Source organism: Coloeus monedula, assembly GCF_965178545.1.
Source record: "Coloeus monedula genome assembly, chromosome: 10".
Lineage (NCBI taxonomy): Eukaryota > Metazoa > Chordata > Aves > Passeriformes > Corvidae > Coloeus > Coloeus monedula.
The window spans coordinates 5,878,160-5,899,653 of record NC_138790.1 but is presented as its reverse complement, the minus strand read 5'-3'; the positions used below and the strand labels follow the sequence as shown (position 1 = coordinate 5,899,653).

At 38.8% G+C, this 21,494-nt stretch overlaps 1 protein-coding gene across 1 annotated transcript in view; it reads left to right on the top strand.

The window, feature by feature from the left end:
- Window positions 1–21,494, top strand: part of CAB39 (calcium binding protein 39) — a 41,716-nt gene that overhangs the window by 14,163 nt on the left and 6,059 nt on the right. Inside the window, exons 2-4 of the mRNA XM_082288438.1 lie at window positions 8,207–8,363; window positions 15,974–16,138; window positions 19,984–20,102. Coding sequence (XP_082144564.1) covers window positions 8,250–8,363; window positions 15,974–16,138; window positions 19,984–20,102 — 398 coding nt within the window. The 5' untranslated portion in view covers window positions 8,207–8,249. The remainder of the gene's footprint in view (window positions 1–8,206; window positions 8,364–15,973; window positions 16,139–19,983; window positions 20,103–21,494) is intronic.

Here is a 21,494-nt window from a genome sequence, read left to right as displayed (position 1 = left end):
TGCTAGAGATAGTAGTTGCTTTTTGTGGTGAAATGTAGGATTATTATTATTTTAATTAATTTTTAAATATGCTTACCAAGGAGTGGGTGAGGCATTTACATGCCTGTCTGTATACTATATTGCAGTATAGCAGTAAGGTTTGTGGGGAAATGGCTGGGTGGGGTAACTCTAAACAGTACACCAGGGAAAGAAGCTGAGTCATAAGATTTCCTTCAACATGGAGACAGGCTGGGATTTCAGATTCTAAGCATTAGTATTAACAAGCTTTTCTGCTTATGCTGGATCTCTGAAGCCCCTTAAAATCAGCAATACTATTTAAAAGCAGCTTCTACTTGATGTTTCTGTAGCTGTGTGTTAAACTGCAATGAATATAATAATGTACAAGTCAAAAAATATAATGTAGTTTTAGGAGGCTGCAGTGAGCTAGTGGAGCCTAATGGCAGTAGCTGCCCTTGTCTTTGTCCAGCGTGGTGCAGGTGTCTGCTGGAGAAGTAGGCTCTTGAAGAGGCAGAAGGATCAGTAAATTAATTGAATGGCAGGAGAGAAGCCTGATTAATGAAAAGAATCAGCTGGCATTTGGTGCTAAAGAAACAAGCAGGGCTCTGAACTGCCAGGGATTTTTATTGCTTTGAAATTTTCAGAAAGTAAGAAGCTATGTCACATTATTAATTTCATTTCTATGTAGAAATTTATTTTCCAATTTTACCCTTTTTTTCCCCTGAATCCATTGAATTAATTTTTTTTGTTCACTTCATGGTTCTTCTGTGTTATAGGAGGGAATTTTTTTCTTCATGATTTTCATTTGTCCCTGAATTAAGTTGCCATTTTTAAAGAGAGGAATTTTTTTCCATTTTAATCTTTAAGTGGGTCACACCACAAATAATTCTGTGATGCAGAGTTGTGAAACTGCTTTTGAGTCACATTAAAGCTTTTGTGTGCTGCAGACTTGATAGAACAAGTTAATAGTGAATTTTAAGAAAGATACTAGTGTTCAGTGGTGGGTGGGACATGCCAAGTATGAGGTGAACATGCCTGTCCTTCAAGAAAACTTGTATGTATGAATTATGTTCCTCACAAAATTATCACAACACATCCAAACAGATCATTGATTGCTTTAGCTATTCAGTTTGTCAGTAGTTTTACTTCTTACCTGAGAGACGCTTGGTGTAATTCTTCTATTTGCATTTTAAAGTTATGTTGAAAGACATACTGAAAAGGTGTATGGAAGTATTTATAGGATAGCAAAAATGCCTTAGACCTGGACTATACTCTTGAATTTTGCCAGTTGGTAGTGCCAGTAATTACCATTTACAACCACAGCCATTCTGGTAGTGGCATGCTTTGCCATGGAAAGCCATGGTTATACTGAAGAGTTCATGCTGGGGCCCTGAAACACATTGAGGTGTGACTCCTGCTCTTTATCCATCTCATTTCCTTTGTGATAGGAAAGTTTTGCAGGTGAGCTTGTATTAATAATAAATAATTATTAAATAATTATTAATTATTAAATAATTAATAATAAACTGTGCTACTTAAACACATATTTTGGATGAGAGGCTGTCGTGTTTCAATTTGTTTAACATATCAAAAAGAAAAGTAAAGAATTGCTTTGGTACAATACTGAAGCGCTGGAAAATTTTTTAATCTAGTGGGAAACCATATATCCAGAATGAGGATATTGAAAGATGTAGTAGAACACAGCATATGAAAAATGTGCAAGAATGTTTTAATGAGGAATGTGAGTACTCAATTTAAATAATACACTGAAGGAAATGATGGATGCTGCCCTCGGTCAACTACACTTGTGCAATTAGAAGTGGTAAGGCCTTTCAGGAAGCTGTGCTGTAGCCAGAAATTAGCAGTGATGAGCTGGCAGCAGTATTCCAGATGCTTCACAGTGGCACAGTGGCTGCTGTCCTGCCATGCTGCTGCTGTTGCACGTGTCTGGGGCAGGGCTGCTCTGCTCACAAAGCGCACTTAGAAAAAGTACAGGCAGGAACTTAGGTCTGCCTAAATACTCTGATAAGTGGTGAAATTTCATAATCTTGTACAAGAGGGTTGAATAGCTAATAAGGTGCCTGCTTCTGGCTTTGAAGTACTCAAATTTTTTTTTTTTTTTTTCCCAAGGAGCATGGTAGCTTGCATAAAAATGGTTTGTGGATCAAAGGCATGGCTGTCAGTCTTCCTTTGGGATGCTGGGCATGTCTGAGAGTGAGACAGTGCTTTTAAAAATGCATAATTTCTCGATGTGTTTCTGGTTTTATCGCTCTAACCAGACTTCACAGTGGTGAATTCTAGCTGAGCTAACAGCTGCTTGTAGCAATTACACCTGAAGAAAACTGATTTATGTTATTGTTTTCTATACTGGTTTAATGATCCCTGTTAATCCAAGAAGCATACAGGAAAAGAGTGGGTTCTGAGGGAAATCAGGTCTATCAAGACAAACATGAACTCACTGCGTTGTATTTTTTTAATAATAACATACCCCTTTTTAGCAAGATGCAGCATATTTTGTCAGTAATAGACTGATAAATTGTCAATTAAAAATCCACCTACAGTGCAGCCCCGACTTTTTATTGTGAAACTAGGTATTTTGCCTTTGTAGACTCATTAGTTTATTTAAGTGTATTTGCTTAAGGCATTCTCCTGTGTGTTATTAGCACTGTGGAAGGTAATTGACACATGATACGGTTTCAGGATAGGGGTTGGCAGCTTCCCTCTACCTGGAGGAGGAGGCAAAGCGGGTGTGCCCTTCCCTCCTGACTGCCTCAGCCCTTTCCTTCTCCCTTCCGTGGGCTTGGTCTGGCTCACAACTCAGGGTATTTTGTACTGGTTTGTCTTAAAAACCTTTCCGAAATTTTATTTTAATTTATTGTCTCTCGTGTTTGTTGGCTTTGTCTTCTGCCATTTTGGTTGGTTCAGTCAGCACACTGGGCACTCGGACAGGTATTAGGCTCCTCAAAATAACTAATGGAAAAGCGATCTTGCCCCTCCAGTCTTGCTGTTGATTTGGCTCCAGCCTTACCATGAGGTGCTCTTATAGCAAGACTGGGAGATGAGGGAGCTGATTGACAACTACTTGGTGCTCAAAGGGGTGTTTTTTCTACATTCCCTACACTATTCATTGTTTATTTTCCTTTTACGTGTCAGTTTTCTGGTAGCTTCATGAGTGGCTCAGCTCATGGATGGGTCAGCTGGCCCTGGCATAAAACAAGGGGAAGGAGTGTGGTGCTGGGAGCAGAGGGGGAATGGGACCTCCCCATCAGCAGTGGCCAGCTCCAGGGTTGACTCTTCTGCTGTGGAGAACCTTACTGGTAATTATTTGGCCTTACTAAAATTATGTTGGTTTTGTTTGATCTGTAGCAGTTTCTGTCTTATGTGCACATTAAATAGATGTTACATGGGCTTTCTCACTAGGCTTGGATTTTTTTAACATGTGCAGTTGCAGCCAGGAAATAGCTGAAGGGTTTTTTCCTTCTCTTTTCCTCATTAGGAGCTTGCAAAAGCAGTCATCTTAAACTCTTGGTGTGTAAACAAGGCAGCAAGATGCATCTGAGGACTTAATATAGTACAATTAAATGGTGAGGGCCATAATAGAATAAGGATTGAGTTCACTGCACCTGTTTGTTTCACAAAATTGGGAATGTAGGGGTTTTGTACATTAGTTAAGTAGCATTTTGCATGGGGATAGATGGTGGTTTGCTTTCTGGAGCAGGAATATGTGTGAATACTTAAATGATGCTTTATTTATGGATTATGCGTAAATATATAGAGAAGATAAAAAAGTTTAAACTTTATGTTGTGGTAAATTCATGGTATGTCTGAAGTAGAAAGGTTTGAGTTTACCTTTGTGTCCTTGCTTATGCTGCTAGTATGCCTTTCAATTCATTTAAATCTCTTTCCCTTCTTCCCTTTAAAAGTCTGTGCTGGTGAGACTGGTGCCAGTAATTCATTAGTCTGTGGAGTAATTCTACACGTGTTAGTACAGTCAGGAGTGTAATTGTATTATTTCTTGTACCAATATTGTTCTGAAAATAGCAATGCATACATCTCACACTAACAAACACATACTTCCTACAACAGAAAAAACCACTTCTACTATTAAGTAATCAGGTTTTAAACAGTGGCACACACTTCTGTTATAGAGGTAGCATATTTTCTGACCCTTCAAATGAAAAAAGCTCAGCTACATGAGAGACCATAGTCTGGGCTAGTGTATCTATTCTTTAGAGAATGTAGATTAATTAAAGGAAAGGAATTTGTTTATCATGCTTCTGTATTCGTTCCTGTGGCTTTTTTTTTTTTTCTGCAGGAGGGTTGTCCTCACAGGGAAATGCTGTGTTTTTTTAACTCAGCAGACACTTTAAAATCTTACATATGGAATGCATTAGATTTCAACTGGACATTATTGATTGTGTGGTCAATCCAGCAAATAAAAAAATACAAAGCCTTATAGATAAGGCAAACAGCATGGATGCATGGTGCATTGACAGAGCTGGAAGTTATATACTATCTGAAACAGTAGGGCTACTATCTCTGGTTATCACAAAAGCCCAAATGTCCCAGTGTGCCTGGTGTGTCAGTGGAACTTAAATCTCTGGGTGTTTGGCTGTGTGCCATATTGTTGTTTGATGGTCCGTTGGGATTGATAACATTACTTCAGATTTCTAATTGTGGCTGTGACCCCAGTGCTTTGAGGGCCTTAAATTTTGTTACCTTTGGCATGCTGGAATATTGGTGAAATAAAATGCATGCCTGAGAAAGCCTGAGGTTTGTATAATATTGTTCATGGTCTCTTAACAAATGGATGAAGGTGAGGTCTCTGGGAAGGGAAGATAAAGCAAAGCAGCCCAGCAGAGCACAGAGCTGTCCATGTGCTTGTTGCAGTTTAACTCTTCAGGAATCCTATGATCCTTTGTTTAGCCACAATCAATGTTTTATCCTGAATTTGCAAGGCAACCAGGTGCTAGTATTGTGAATCAGTTATCATTTGACATGACGTAAGGCCTATTCTTATTTGCAGAAAATGTCATTTGATGTTGTTCCCTTTTTTTCTTGTGTTGCAGATGTGACTGGTGGCAGCTCTTTCCGATCCCACACAGATGTTGTCATTGTCTATTGTGCACAGAGGGCTGTTGGGGGTAGTTTTGCTGGGCTGAAAAAGGAACAGCCTATGTTCTCCTGCATGAAGTACAGCTTTGAGAGGCAAAGAACTGCTCCTGCCTTTTTTTTTTTTTTTTTTTTTTTTGGCAGGATGTGACACAGGTTTTTTAGTAACAGAATTTTGCTTCAGGGTTTGTGGGATCTTCAGTCTTGAGGCCCCAGATGATGTTCCCAGCAGTGCCACTGCATTCCTTCCAGTAATAAAACTGTAATGGCATAAATAGTGTATTTATTCCATTTTATATAATAAAAGAAGTACCTTGAAGCAAAATGTCACCTTCAGTAATCAAGGACGTAGATTTCCTTCTTAGTGGTGCTGACAATGATTCCTGATTTTTCTAAATTGCTTATGAGAGATTCATGCAGGAATTTACCTGGATTGGGAGAAAATGTTTAATATAAATGTATGGTAGTGAGCTGTTACTAATTGATTATTTTCTACTAGATGTGCTAGTACATAGAGTGAAGCTTGTGTATGACTTGAGTATGCGTGTATGTGGATCTGATTTACCTGGAAGGTCTCATGAATAAATCAAAGCTATAGACTATTGTTAATTTAAAGAAAAAATTGAGCACTGTTTAGAGGCAAATCAAGTTTTGCAAACCTAGATATTGGGCACACATGAGGACAGTGTTTATCATTATCCTGTGTTTCCATAGGTTGTGTGTTGTCCATGTAGTCTTTCAGACTTCAGCAGTAGCATAGTTCTGATCCAGAAAATGAGTGTGCAGAGCTGTTTTCTTTGGTTTGATATATTTTCTTTGTATATTGCTGTCATACCAGATTTTGTGGTTCCATATGTTTTTGTTCTCTTACCTGTTTTGATTCCTAGTGGATTTGCTTCTGTTTGAACGGATAATCCAAGGAATTAAGACTGGCAACTTCTTGAGCCAGTCCTTCTCTGTTATATGGGTATAACAGTCTTCCAGAATGAATAGGCAGAGTAGTTGTTAAATACTGTTATTATCAGTGATGATATGCAAACATGAAAGAATTCAGATTTGTTTTCAGGGCTCATCCTAATTTGGCAGAAGTAGTAATCAAAGGGAGAGATACAGAGAACATTTTAAATGTTGCTGTGATGCTCGAGGTATGTCATGTATGTTGTGGGGAAATTGTGCTTATTTTCACACTGTCTAGGAAAAAAATTCTGTGTGAAAATACCATAATTTTCCTTAAATATTGTTTTAAATGCCATTGTATTTTCATTAAATAACAGTAAGTACTGGTGCTTTTCTTAATTGTAGGTTTCTGTTCCATTAGATGTGATAAAGTTTGAGGCATAAAATTCTCCTGTCTAAGGAATGACCTGTGAGCACTTTTTGATCTCTTTTTATCTCCTGCATTTGTAATTTCAGTGTTACAGCCCCTTCTTTGTGCAGATTGTGAATGAGCAATTACTGTAATGACACATACTACAAAATAAATGCCACAGAAAGTCCTTGTGATCTGTTAAAGATTGGAAATGGCTAGTGGAAGGTCTTGTTTCAACCTTCCTGGTGATACTCTTATCTGAAAGGAATCTAATTAAAAACTACCTACCTTATGCTTTTTATCAGATGGGTTAAGTCAGTTGCAGGCATGAAACAGAGAACGTATGATTTCTGTAACTGATTACCTGAAATTTCTATTTATGGAAATTTACTTGGCTGAAAATCCAAGTTCTTCTGTTCTTACCTCTAAATTGTTGCACTTGGGCCAGCCAAGCTTATTTGTTTTAAAAATAAAAATAACTCAAAAATAGCATTACATTGGGATTTTTAATCTCTGATTAAAACTCTATTGAATAAGATCAGGAGTAATGTTTTGGAGTTCCTGGTGGATGAGCTGGTATTTTAATCAAGGAGCAAAGTGCATCGTGTCAAATAAGAAACTTTAACGTACTGGTTATAGTTGACTTGTTACTAACTAGGCAGGCATTGCAGGGAGATAGAAATTCAACTTTCAGGGTAATACCCCTCCTTTGGAGTGACAGTGCAGGCTCTGCTCTGCTCTGCCAGCTTCAGCTGTCTTTTGTGTCTAGCAGCAGTAGCACTGTCAGCATTTTTAATGGAGGATTTCCTGTTCTTTTCTGTCTAGATTAGAGTTGTAGAAGTATGCTTTATGGAATTCACTTGTAAGAAGGTTTTATTATTGTTTAAATGTCAGTGTATGTGTTTAGTAACAAAAGCTTCAGTACACTCACTCATTCCAGTAGTACTTTTGTATTTTGTACACAGAAGAGAGTATATATCTGTGCGTGTGTAAAAGTAAATACATGTAAATATACAGAAGAATAAATGTATTTGGATTCAAGAGCCAGATATTTTTAGGGAAGGAAAATTTCTCCTATAAGACATGTTTTATCTTTTTAAGAAAGATACACATCAGGTGTTGGTTTTAATGCTTTCAAGTGCTGTGTATATCCCTGCTGGGTGACAAATTTTATTTCCCATAAAATGTGTGAGGGTGAGACTGTATTTCAGTATTACTACTGATGCAAAAATGCCAGGACATGCCAGGTGTTTTGACAGGAATAGGCTGCTGTCTGTAGCCTCGCCTGCTTCATGTTCGTAGTGCATGAAGGCGCAGACTTTGGGGTCTGCTTTGCATTTGCAAATTCATTATGGAATGAATCTGGGTGGAAGCACATACCTGGACAGTCTTTGCAGAGCCCCTGAGACATGAGGACCTGTGTGTCAAACACCTCGTGTAAGACAGCATTTTGCTTGACAGTATTAATTGGAATAATTGATCCTTGTAAGTCTTGCCCATATGGGGCAAGTGTGCAGTATGTGGCTTTGGATGTAGTTAATGTACTCTTTAATTTGCTCCTGAAGCACAATATGATGATCTTAATGCGAGTTCTTAGATTCTATATCTTGTGTTTTATAAGAATTAAAAATACAAGAATTTAAGTTTGTCATGGCAAGCTCTAGTTCAGCTGTCAAGGATCATTATTCCATGTATGAATACCTTTCCTGCTCTATCTTGATCTTTGTGTGTGGTGTTGTACAGAGCTCAAGCGTCTATTTTTGATGTACTTTCTTTTTTCTTTTCCAGGTGAAGCAGGAGCCATAGAAGGAATACCTTGTGGTTTGCAATCATGCCATTCCCCTTTGGCAAGTCCCACAAGTCTCCTGCAGACATAGTGAAAAACCTGAAGGAGAGCATGGCAGTTCTAGAAAAACAAGACATCTCTGACAAAAAGGCAGAAAAGGTACAGTTGTGATGTTCCAGTCGATAAACTGTATTTGAAAGTGGGGGGAAGGGGAATTTACAGCTGTTGAAACTGGATCAATTAGGAATTATTTTGGGGGTTTACACCTTGATAAAGGGTAAGTTACGTACCTTTGAACAGCTGCGTGTCTTGTTGGTTGGTTGGCTTATGCCACTGGCAGCTGATAATGATATTTAAAATAATTTGATTTGGAACTGTAGGACATTGCATTCTTTTAATAGGCAGCTGTACAGTGTTCTGGTGCTTGTGACCACCACAGTGCCTTCACTACTGCACAAGTAGTTCTGTCTCTACTTGTCCATGCAAGTCTTTACAGAGCAGAGTGTCTCTTACTGAAGCTGGAGAACTTTGTGTCTTCATGGATGTCAGCAGAGAATATATTTTGGCTTTCTTGCCTCTTCCTCAGACCACAGTAAGATGTGAAAAGTTCCTGTGCTAGTGCAGTTTCCTTTAGATGGATGTCTTGCTACTTCAGGATCTGTACCTGTCCACAGTCATTGACTTCTCAACTGGCACTCTTGATTTTATAGCTTTACAGGAACTGACCTCAAAGTTCAGGCTGTGTGCAGCTGCATCCCACCTAGTGAGTTGTGTGGCAGAGGTTTAGGTTAACACCCTCCTTGGAGCCTCTCCTGGCATTATTTAACTATTATTTATTTATTTATTTAACTAATATTTAACTATTTATTTAACTAATATTTATCTATTATTCTTGGCATCCACAGGATCCCATATGGGAGTTAGTCACAATCTTTTCATGTTCACATATATTTTTAAGCAGAGTGGGGGCGGCTCCTCTACACTGTTTCACCTAGATTTGGCACTACTACTTCTAAGTGTCTTAATGAAATTGCCATCTTAGTTCTGATTTTCTTTAATAATTAGCATCTTCTACCCCATTGCCACCATGTGGTATGTTCCAGGTGTCTTGCAGAGTACCACAGTACTTTCCTCTGATGCTTTTTCTCTCCTACTGGAGAGAAAAATGTTACGGTCTTTTTATGCAGGCTTGTGTGAAGGTTGGAAGGATTTTCATTTGCTGCTGCTTTTCTTCTTTCTCTAAAAGAGACTTCTGTCAGGAGAGGAGGGCTAGGTGCATTCTGAAGAGTCTCTGATGAGACTTGGCACTGCCTCCTTTATCTTGGCCTCATTATTAGTTCCTGGAGATGTGGCTTGATCTTAAAATCCGTGCTCTTTTGTGTCATCTCTTTTTGCTTAGACCCCAATGGGGAACAGACCAGATCATCGCATTGTGTGTAGCTGTGTCCTGTAGCACATACCTGTGTTCTTGATGCTGTAGCTGAAGGTTATGTAGCATTTCTTCTTGCTGGCCTTTAGTCCCACACCTCCATCTTTTTGAAAGACCTCATTTATGTGAGTCTGCTGCTCTGACAAGAAATATGCTAAGCCCGTGGAGTGGTTTTTCCTGTATCATACAGAAAATAACACATTGTGTTTGCAGGAGTACAAAGGCAGCCCACATTCACTAATTTAAGTGTGAGGAGGGCTAAATCCTGACATTCAGGGGAATGAGCCTGGGTATGGTAGTGCTGTTCACTGCCATCCTTGCTGTTCACAAAGGCGACCAGCTGATGAATCTGAACATTCATAACACCAGTGTCCACAGCTCCATGCAGAGATTCATCCAGAATTGTTTGTTTCCATGGCAGGCCAAGACTTCAGGAAGGTGACTCTGGTTGTGACTGTTTAGCCCAGGTGGTTTGCCGGTTTGAAAGAGAAAGGTCTTCAATATCTTATGGACCAGTCCATCAGATCTTTGAGGGCTGTGATTGGACACCCTGAATTCATGCCTTCTTCCTGTCCAGTCTGTAGAAATGACTGGAGTGAATTTGGAGTTAAAAGACAGCAGGGGTCTGAGCAGTAAGGGTCTTAGAAAAGAACAAACATTTCTTCATGCCCATATCTCAGTGTTTAGGAATCTTTTACTCTTTCATTATCCCTTTTATTATCATGATCCTTTCTGCGGTGTAACTTTTCAGCCTACTTTGGAGAAGAATTCTGTGCTGGTGGCAGGGTGAGTTCTGTGGCTAGCAGTGGAACAGAAATAGAAAAACTCACTGTACATAAAGCACAAAAATTGCTGCCTGGTACTAAAAGGAGAGAAGGATGCAAAAGTTGTTCTTGTTTTCATTACTTGATTTTATTAGTGATTAGACTTGTATAAAATATGGTGTGTCTAATTTTGTCATTGTTGCTTGATCCAGGGGTGTGCTTAGGTAGCCTGTCACATATCTCAGTGCTTGGGCAGCATGCCACCTACTCAGTGTTGGTTACTGTTTGTGGTAAAGGTACCCATTTGGGTTAAGGGACTACCTACTTTTCTTACACTCTTGTTTCTTACAGTGCTGAGTTTGCTACTACATGGTGAATGCTCTTTAACAATTTTGTAGCACAGTTGGAAATACAGATTTATAAGAAAATTAGACAAGTTTTCCCTGGAAGTTATAAGTGTAATTAACTACGTTTGAACAGAATGCCTTTTTTTTTTTTTTTTTTCAGTGCTTAAGCTGAAATTTAAAACTTTTAATGTTCTGTGAGAGGAAGCAAAAAATCGAAGGAGATAATAAAGACTTTTAAATCTTGGACAGTGTGTGTTCCTGTCCATTCTTTATAATGAAAATGGAAGATATTCTTCAAAGTAAAAGATGTAAAACAATAGTAATGTCTTGTTCAATTATGAAACATTTTGTCCTGTCATACTGGAAAATTTGTTTTATAACCAAAAATCTGAAATTCAGGTGTATCCTAGTTACATGTTAATCTGCTTTTTGAGCTCTGTGACGACTGGAGAAAAATTAACCAGGTAGTTCTCCAGGTCATTTGAAATGCCCTTTAAGCACGTGGTGCTTGTTTAGGAGCTGTGACCCAGAGCGGCTGTGGGAGCTGGGCTGTGGCTCATTGCTCCCATCTGCCTCATGTGCCACAGCTCTGGTGCTTGCTGGCTGCAGTGCTGTGCTTAGCACAGAGGTCCTGGCTTGCTGTCTGTCAGTATTTTGGAAGGGAAATGAGATGTCAAGTGCTTTATAACTGAAAATGTGTTCATCATATATGCTGTTAGTTCTCCATTACTTGTGCTCTCTCAGAAAGGGGAGCTAAAGGGAAGGGGAAGGAAACCTTTCCTGTAAGTGGGACCTACCCTTGATCTAGTCCATTAGTTAGTCTTTATTCACATCTCTTCCTCCTCTTTGGCTGATACCAGCGTTTTTTTCATACTACCAGTTCTCTTGGTGTGTGGCGCACATTTATTGTCGTGCAGGTAAATATTTACTTGTGTAATCAAGTTGTTCTTTGCTACCCTCTGACCTTGGGTTAACCTGGTCGCAGCAGCTCCCTTTGGGCTGTTGGGTGATTGTTGGAGCCCTGTTGTTATCCCAGGCAGATTGGCCTTTGCAGGTGTGGTTGGCCTCTCTTACATCACTGCTGCGTGTGATGGGAGCACACTGAGTAATGGGGCTGGACCATGAGCTGCTTTGGCTCAGTTGTCCCAGGGTGATGCTGTGCCATGTTGCCATAGGTCAGATTTCATTCAGGGAGTTAATGCTGTCATTTACAAAGCAGTAAAATCTTGCATTTGTTATGCATGTGTGTACAATTAATCTGTGGTTGAAAGAAGGCTAAAGGTTAAGTAATCTGCCTGGCCTCCAGTGTGGGGCTGTTACTCAAGGGGTAAAGATGAGGCTTCTTCCAGAAGTAGCAGGTGAGAGGACATGCTGCTCCTCTAATTGAACTTGGCTCTTCTGTGCTGTCTCCATGCTAAATGTTTACTGTAAAATCATACAATCATTTTTGGCCTTTAAATGTTCTACTGCACTGATGTAGTTACTAATACATTTATGGAATTGTCTGTTTTTGTAAGCATTTTGAAATCCGGCCAGTTTAAATAGTTATTAAAATGATGCTTTTTACTTGTGATAGATACTGCTCTGGACTAGTAAAATTATTTACCCAGTACAGGCTCAAAGCTATATCTGGTTTATCTTTTTGATGGATGTTTTCATTAATAGTGCAGTTTCTGTAATTGCATTATCCATGTGTAGAGAACCCTCAGCCACTGGAATTCCATAGGCCTGGAGACTGCCAAGCTCATTGGAAGTGTGTCAGGACTGGCCATGTGTTCTTTATCTTCTACTGTTCATAAACCCCAGATAATCCAGCTCTACAACTCTAGATAGAATATTTGGGGTTTGCACTGCTTACCATTTAAGGAAATACTAAATTTTAGAGTATTTCACTGATATTTCCAGAGACTGGAATGAACGATAGCTGTAAAGATATGCAGCTATTCTGGTGTAACAGTCATATGTGTGATTTCATGGTGTCTGCTTTTATCTTTAAATAGTATCGTCCTGTCTTTCATAAACATAGAGAAGTAAGTACTTTCTTTATTTTCCTTGCTTTACATTTAACTTTTATAGTGTGGCTTGTCCTCAGATGGTATTGATTTTCTGGCACCATTGAATTTCAAATATGACTTGCCATGAAATTTTTCTCTAAAATTCAGGTTGTTCCTTCTCAGTGTTGAGAGCATATAAATACAGATGTTAATACTTATACATTTTAACATACAAAATATGTACCTAGAGACTATAAAATATATAGAGAGTATAGACATTCTGTATATATAAAATATGCCTTGGTCATATATTGTACTGGGATGTATTTTATGTATTTATACATACGGTATCAGATTGTTCCACTTTTCATCATGGGTTTTTGGATGAACTTCACTGTGTATTTTGGTCTTTCTCTAGAGATTTTTTTCCCATTCTAAAAGAAAGCAGTGCATTAGGCAATTATTTAGATCGCAGTATCCTAGAAAATCTTGCAAGTAATGCTATCCAACCTTCTCTTATCTTTCTTGATTTTATTTTTTTTTAGTAGCTTTTACTTGGCTCTTCGCACCAATATTTAATGTAGCATTATATTTTTGAGGGTAACTATCTAAATCCCATTCTGCATCTGAAATGGCAAAAATAAGCCTGCACATCTTGTATTTGGAATATGTTTGAGAGTTCATGGAATATACAAGAGTAGGGAGGTTCTAGAAATTTGTAGAAGTTTGTTTCTAGTCCTTTTGATACTGAATTTTCGAGTAGAAGAAATATAAGCATGTTGTATTTCATGAAAATGTGGTGCATAGAAAGACCTTGGTTACTGATACAATACTTGCAGAAAACCTCATACTTCTATTTACAGAAGATACCCAGAAATGGTAGCTGGAGTGATGCAAGGCAGACTCTTTGATGATACATGTGGTCAGACACTGGTACAGGTTGCCTGGAGAGGTGGTGGAGTGTCCATCCATGGAACTGTTCGGAGCATGGCTGGCCATCAGCCTGGTCAGTTTGGCAAGACTGAGGCTGGCCCTGCCTCAAGCAGCTGGTTGCATCCTGATGGCCTCCTGAGGTACTAAGAAGCTGTTCTGCTTCTTAGGGATGTGGTTTAGTGGCAGACTTGAGCTTAAGGGTCTCTTCCAACCTCAATGATTCAGTGATTCCCACTGAAGCTTCATGCCATGCCAAGTTCCAGTGAAGCACATTCAGGTGGTCTTGCCAGTTTTGCAGAGCACTGAAGTCTTGCTGTCTGTTATTGAAGTTCCCGAGTTGTACGTTCGTGTTGGGGTAGAAGGCTTTTTGGTTTTTTAAAGCCCTCAGTGTTTGGAAACACTGCATTGTTTTCTGCCTCATTTGCAAGCATTCCATTACTGGTTTGTGTCTTGGGCTGGTGGTGAGGGAGAGCCCTAAAGTGCAGTTATTAAAGTTTTGGGTTTAGGAGGCTCGTTCTGTTTCCTGGGGTTTTGGTATGAGCAATTCTCCACTCACATTTTTAATTACAGGCATGCCCTTGATACTGCCATCGTTTTAGCTAAAATAGGCAGTTACTTAAACTTTTGCCTTTCTTCCTCTTTCATCTTGCTTTCTACATTAGGGTGCAGGGACAGATTTTGCTTCCTCTTTCCTTGGTAGCCATGCATCAAAGATACCTCTTCATATCTCCATGTCTGAGAGATGTTCCTGTTCTTCTCCTACTAAAGAGCTGTTTCTTCAGAATTTCAGAGAACAGTTGTGTGGTGTAATACTGCTCCAGTATGGTGAGCTGGTGTTCCCATTTCACGTTTTCAGGAGCTGGCGTGAATCTGAGTAGTCTTACTGAGCACCTGCTTCTTGCTGTCTTACTAACAGTGTACAGAAAATCCTTTGGAATTTCGATTGAGGAGGAGACAACTGGGACTAGGAACTGAAGTTAGCAGGAAGAGGGACGCAGCAGGGAGTGGAAAGTTGTGGAGGGGCTAAAAATGATATGGAGCCTCCTTAAAGGTCATGGAATTCTCCTTGCATACCTAGCAAAGCTGGAGTGGCTTTAGCTTGAATAGTGCATGGGTCATGCTGATCTTAAGCCTCTAGATAAAAAGCACAATGAGAAATCTTTTTGCATACCTTTTGTGAGACTGGCAATACCCAGAAAGAGATAATTTTTTCACTTTATTAATTTTCCGTGAGCTATCAATCATAAATACTTTGCATTAAAGTGTATGCATACTTTGTTGGCAGGTTCATCTAATTACTAAAATCCAGTGCACTTACAAACCATTCAGACTTTTTAGGCATGTGAAGAACCATTATAATTAAACCAGCTATTTATGACGATCATTTTTAGCATTTTGCCCCCAAGCTCAGTAAACATATATTGAAAAGAGTAGTTCTTTTTTTGGTCCTATACAACTATGTTTTAAGATTCAGAAGTGGGTGTTTAGAAGTATTCTTGTTGATTTATAATTTTTTAGTTTTACTTGTGAGATAACTGTGTTTCCACTGCTAAATGCTGCTCCAGCTCATCATGGCAACTTAGGAATTCCTCACAAGTGACAAGTCAGACCTGTCTGTCTTCTGTAAGGTGGACTTCAAACAGGGAAGGATTTTAGATCTTTAGTAGTCTCCTGTGTCGTTTTGAGTGTACCTCTTTCTGGGTCTGTTGGCCAGGTTGTTCTTGTATACTGAGATAACCTGAAAAATGAAGTTGTTTCTCCTTAAGGTTTTGTTTGTTGGAAAGACTTCACCCACAGTAACCGGAATGGGAGCCTAGTATTTGGCAAAATCTGATGTGTGCAAAATCTACAGGAGGACTGCATTTGGTCTCTCTGAGCAGTTCACTAGGGACAGGCATGAGGCTGCATGTCACATTTTCCAGTCTGATCCTGCGTAACTGTTTTACAGGATGGAAATTTTATCAGGTTCTTTTAATTCTATTGCTGTTCTTTAGGGGATTTTTGAATGGGAAGTTAAAAGGCAGTAAAAAGGAAAAGATTTTTACCTTTGGTAACTAAATTGTGTATGTCTTGCCTCTGCTTTTTATTGTTTGGGTTTTTTTTTTAAATACCAGTCTCATAACAGTCTTATTTGCAGAAAGAGTATCTATTGTTTTTTTTTAACAGATTGTCATTTCCTGATTATCCCCCCCCCCTCCCCCCCCCCCCATGGAAGTTTGCAGATGTTAAGAATAAAGGAGTGTGCAGTTAGAAAGACAAATGGCATTGTTCTCTAACTGTATTGTTTTCCCATTTTCTTTAGGCGACGGAGGAGGTCTCAAAAAACCTTGTTGCCATGAAAGAAATCTTGTATGGCACAAATGAAAAAGAACCCCAAACAGAAGCTGTGGCACAGCTTGCTCAGGAGCTGTACAACAGTGGTCTTCTTAGTACCCTAGTAGCTGACTTGCAGCTAATTGATTTTGAGGTAAGAAAGGAGGTTTGGCATTTCTTATATTCTGTATGTTAAAATAAACACATGTGAATTCCTACCACTTTAATTGATTAAGATGTTTCAGTCTTCAGCTTTTATTTTGTGGTTATGACAAATCCATTAGAAAGAGAACTCACTGTTCCAAGATTGAGCAACTATAGAATATGAAATCTGTGAATTTAGGCATATAAACAACACAAATTTGAAGTAGATAAACCTCTAATCTGGTAGTACAGTTCTGTTAAAATTATGGAATAATTTTTAATTGTTGTGTACACAGAAGGGTTAATACCGTAGTGAACACAAACCTTAATACTACAAGACGTATTTATATGTTCATATGGCTACATCAAATTACTAGGAAAAGTAATAGAATTATTGTAACATTTATGAAGAAGTTTAAATATATAATTTAAAGCTGTTAGTTTTAGTAATAGTCCAGTATTTCTCTCTCTTTTTAGAAACAAGTGATGCAACCTTTTTGCTTTTCCTCATCTTTTTCTCTGTTTATTAAAAAAACAAACTGAAGTATTTATTGATCAATTCAAAATAGCTGTCCTTATTTATATTTAAAGGTATCTCTATACAAGCCTCTGTGGCATTTGTCACCACATCACATGGAATAATTTACCTTCCCAGCACCATAGTGAAAAATCCTATTTAGTTACAAGATGCTGCAGTACAATTGGATTTTTCTCTTTTCCCTGAGGTCTCACAAGAAGCGTGTGGTTGTCTAGGAAAGGAGCCAAACCCCATGTATCTCACTCGACAGCCTCGACCATAAAGACCATTCCACTTCAGATTGCTTAAAAATGGGATTGTTCATAAACAAGTTGCTCACAATACAAACACAGCAGTTTAAAGTCCTATTGTAGTTTGACATTCCAAAAACAATGGCTTTCTTCCCTGTTCTTTCTTCTCTCCCTTCCACCCCACCCATAACTCCCTCTGACTTGTGTTTAATTGTAATACAGTGGTATTTTTTCCCTACCCACACAACTGTTTATACCATACATAAAACATTCAGGTTGTTAAATAAGCAAGGAGACCTGGGAAAGCTGAGAGGGAATGCTGAAATGTGATGGCCTTTAATTGCTGAAGAAAGGAAATCATGAAACGTCATCTGGATTTTGCTGACCTCTAGATTGATATCAGCCTGGTGTTTACTCAGCCCAGTTATTAGCAAAGGAAACCTTATCTCCTGGTAATGAAGAATGATAACGATTTGCACAGGCTTGCTCTCGTTAAGGAGGGCTGTGCTTTTTATTCTAAGGGGATGTGGAAAGATTGTGAGTTGTTTCCTGCCTGTGGCTCTTCTGCTGCTTTGTTTCATGAGGATGTGATGGTTCCTCTTGGAAAGAGAACAAGTCATTCACTGCTTTCTAGGCTGGACCACGTCTGCTTTTTATGGATGGGAGCTGGCAGACTGTCCAGCTATTGTTGCTATCTAGAATTAATGTCAACACACCTGTGCTCCAGATGTGCTCCAGCTTCCCAGCTGTTACAAAGCCAATCAGATGTTGCCTTTGATATCCCAAATGTCTGTGCGAATTTACTGCATTTGAAATTATTTTTCCATTACTGATGGAAATTCATATTTGATTTTCTGGTGATTTTTAAACTTGAAGAGTGGGTCTAGAATTTTTTCTTTCTGGTGTCCCACCACAGCTGGAGGTTATTCAGTGACAAAGCTAAACTTTTTTTTCCTTTCAGTCTCACTTCTGAAGAAGGTTACCTTTTAGAACAGGAATAGACAGCTTGTTACTAGACAGGGACTGTTCATTGTGGCTCTTTATCTGTCTCAAATATACCTGAATCTGAAGTGCTATGGTAAAAACAACCCATAGAAAAGTAAGAAGTAAAAACTAGAAAAATAACAAATTTGATGTTTTAATGAAAAAAACTGCAATTGTCCAGCCCTTGCTATATGCCCAGGCCTGTTTAAAGTGTTGCCCTTCTCTGGAAGCTTGCTTTCCAGTAAAGCAGTCAACACAACCATCTCCTTACCAATCTTAACACTTACCAGTTATCTCCTTGCTGATTTGCACTGAAAGAGATGGCATCCCTGGTGAAATTAGGTTTTATGTTCTGTTGTTTTGGAATTTTTTAAATGAAGAATAAAAACTCCCCAAAACCAAAACTGCCTCTTGCCAAGGGACGCTGAATCCTTCTGCTGAGAAGACAAGCACAGTGTCCCTCTCACCTCTGGCTGTCGTGACTGCTGGCACAGGGTCTGGGGCCTGTTTGCCGTTGTTAGGCCATGAGGTCACTTGGCAAGACACCCCTGTGACAAAACCTCGCTCTGGGATTGCTGTGTGCCACTGGCAGCTCAGTGATGGGCATAAGAAGGAAATGCTGTTCTTGCTGGGGGATCCAAGGCAAACGCCGCGATCCAGCGCAGAACTGGCAGCGTTGGTGAATGGGAGTTGATGACTATATTATGTGGAGCTTGAGTAAAGCAATTTCTGCAAACACTGCTCTACTCATTTCAGAACAAAGAGTTCTGGTATTGCTTTGGGCTGGCTTTCAATGGAATTGTAATTGAGAAAACAAGCATTTACAAACAATCCCTTATATCCTGAAAACAACACTCCAACAAAACTGTCTGTGGTAATTCACAAACATGCCATTTGTAAAACTACAGTCCTCCTACGTTTTCATAAACATTTCGTTTTTTTCTCATGCAGTCTTTTGTACACTGATCAGAAAATGGAAAGAATTTTAAATAATTGATGTTGTTTTTAAAATTCTTGCTCGTTAAATACACCCTGCATTTAACTCAAAAGCTTCCTGGTGTTACTCAGGAGATTTACAGTACAGCTAGAGCTTGTCAAGAAACGTTATATATATATATATAGGTTTGGTGTATAATGTTCAGGGAACCTGTAGGTGGAGTTGCTTAACAGACCTTTATTTGCAGGTCCAAGCTTAGTACAAGTTGGCCTGGTCTTTTTCTGGAATAGATCTGATAACATATAATCCTGAAGGTGTCTTTGTGCAGTCCAGAATGGACAGCTAATTGCAGAAATCTGGCTTTTAAATGGTGTATGTGAATGACAGTGAAAAGTGCTTATGTTTATAATCAGCTTTTTGTTAGATGTCTGTACCAGTTTGTCATCTTCAGCTATGGTCTGACAGAAGAAATAAATAGGACATGTGTATTTATTCAAAAAAGAGCATTTCCAGTTCCTTTTACACTGTCTGGTGCTATGCTTGTGCATTTTTTTTGTGTACAATTTATGCTGAATTCCAGCATCCTGGTCTTACTTATACTTCTTTTGTGCATTGAAAAATGTGAGACTTCCATTTTAGGTCAGTGGATGATTTCTGTTTGTATTATTCATTTATTTATTTATTCCACTTTCATAAGTTGCAGTTCTGAGTTGGATGTTAACACTGCAGTTGGAAATGCTTTGCACACTCTTAATGGTGGCATTGTGTGTCCCTAGACAAGGGAGAGGATAATGGAATGTTGAAGAAACACACTTCCAGGCAAGAGCATGGTTAAAAACTGTTATGCTGTTAGCAAAAGCAAGTATCAAATAAGCCCAGGAGATTGATGCTACATAGAAATATGTGATGAAACATCAGCTGGCTTTACTGCTGAATGTAAATTACCCATGATCTGGCTGCAACGTGATGTAATGTTTTGAGTGCTTTGGCATATTTGAAATGGGCATAAAGAAACAGAATACTGAATCCGTTCAAGATCAGAGTATGGAGGCTGACTGAACTGCAGAGCTCCCCCAGTATGACTGCATGAGGTGATGATAATGTTTAATTGTTAACTTGCCTGTGGACTTCAATATTATGTGTTTAACTGCCGATGTTTTTGACAGGGCAAGAAAGATGTTGCGCAAATTTTCAACAACATTCTCAGAAGACAAATTGGTACAAGAACTCCCACAGTTGAATACATCTGCACTCAACAAAATATCTTATTCATGCTATTAAAAGGGTATGTGCACTGTGAAGCATAAGTATGCTTTTACATGAAGTGAGGGGTTTTTTAAACGCATGGAGAAGCATTTAAAAGAAACTGAGTTCTGACATTTTGTTCTTCCTTTGCAATATGCTTGATTTTATTTTCTTTTTCTTTGGTTTTGGGGTCTGTAATTCCCCTAAGTAAAGGAAAATTTCAGTAATAGAACATGAACCATTTACTTTTGCATGAAATAAAACTGAAAATTGAGAACTGTTAGTAATCTAAAATGCTCTCACTGCGCTAGTAAGATGTTTTCCTTTCAGTATACTATTTGAGCCTATTTAAACTATTCTCTTGTGAACTTACTCATTCATCAAGAGTTGAAGACTGTTCTTTTTCCTTTTAACAACAATAATTTCCAGTTTGCTGGCCTTAGTATGGTCTTAGACTTCTTATTCATAGTGATTTATATTCCTGTATTGACACAAACACACCAATGCAAACCTGACCAGAAAAAGAACTATTTGTTGCATACTGTGCAGGCCAGAGAGCTGCTTCTTCCTCTCTTCTTGTAATAGCTGGTGTGCTGGATATTGAAGGGTCATGCCATACTGAGTATATGGCTGGGCATGTAGAGCTGCAGCTCTCAAACATGAAAGCAGAAAATAGTTGCTTGCATTTCTAATAATATTAATTAAGAAAGTTCTGAAAATTTCAATTTCACTGTCTTATTTTGGGACAGAAGAGCTCATCAAACATTAATAAACCATTTTAAAAAATACAGCCATTTATAGTTCTGGCTGCAGCTGCTGGGTAAGCTTGCTGTAGTTGAGGAGTACTTATTCCACCTACTGGGATACTAAAGGGTGTATGAAAGGGCCACTCCTCTCAGTGGGATACTTGCCTGTTGGTAGCATTGAGATGGGGAGGATAATCAGGTGGATTTTTAGCATATAAACAGGAAGCTTAAATGTGTTTTTCCTCTTACTTCATCCTAGTTCAGAGCAGTCACCAGAGGTGCTGACTGAGCTGCCAGTGCAGGGCACATTGGGCTATTTTATTTTAACATCTCCAGGTTTGCCTAATCCTGGCCATTTGCATATGCCACTGGAAAATATATCATACAAGAAACTTTCTCTGTGGAGAAAGCAGGAGTCCCACATCTCTGTTTCGTGCTGACTCCAAAGTTTAGCACCAGAAGTAGTGTGGAATACTTACCTCAAATCATATGAGCATAAGTTCTACACTTGTCTGCCAGAGCAGCTGCTTTTCCCCCCCTGCATTGCAGTCCTGAGTGACTGTAATTTCATTTAAATGGTAGAGGGACAAAAAAAAATATATATTAATTGTGGCATAATGCAAAAGAAATTATTGGTGCAGTGCTTCTTCAAAATAGTTTACAAAGAAGGCAAAGATATTTGAGGT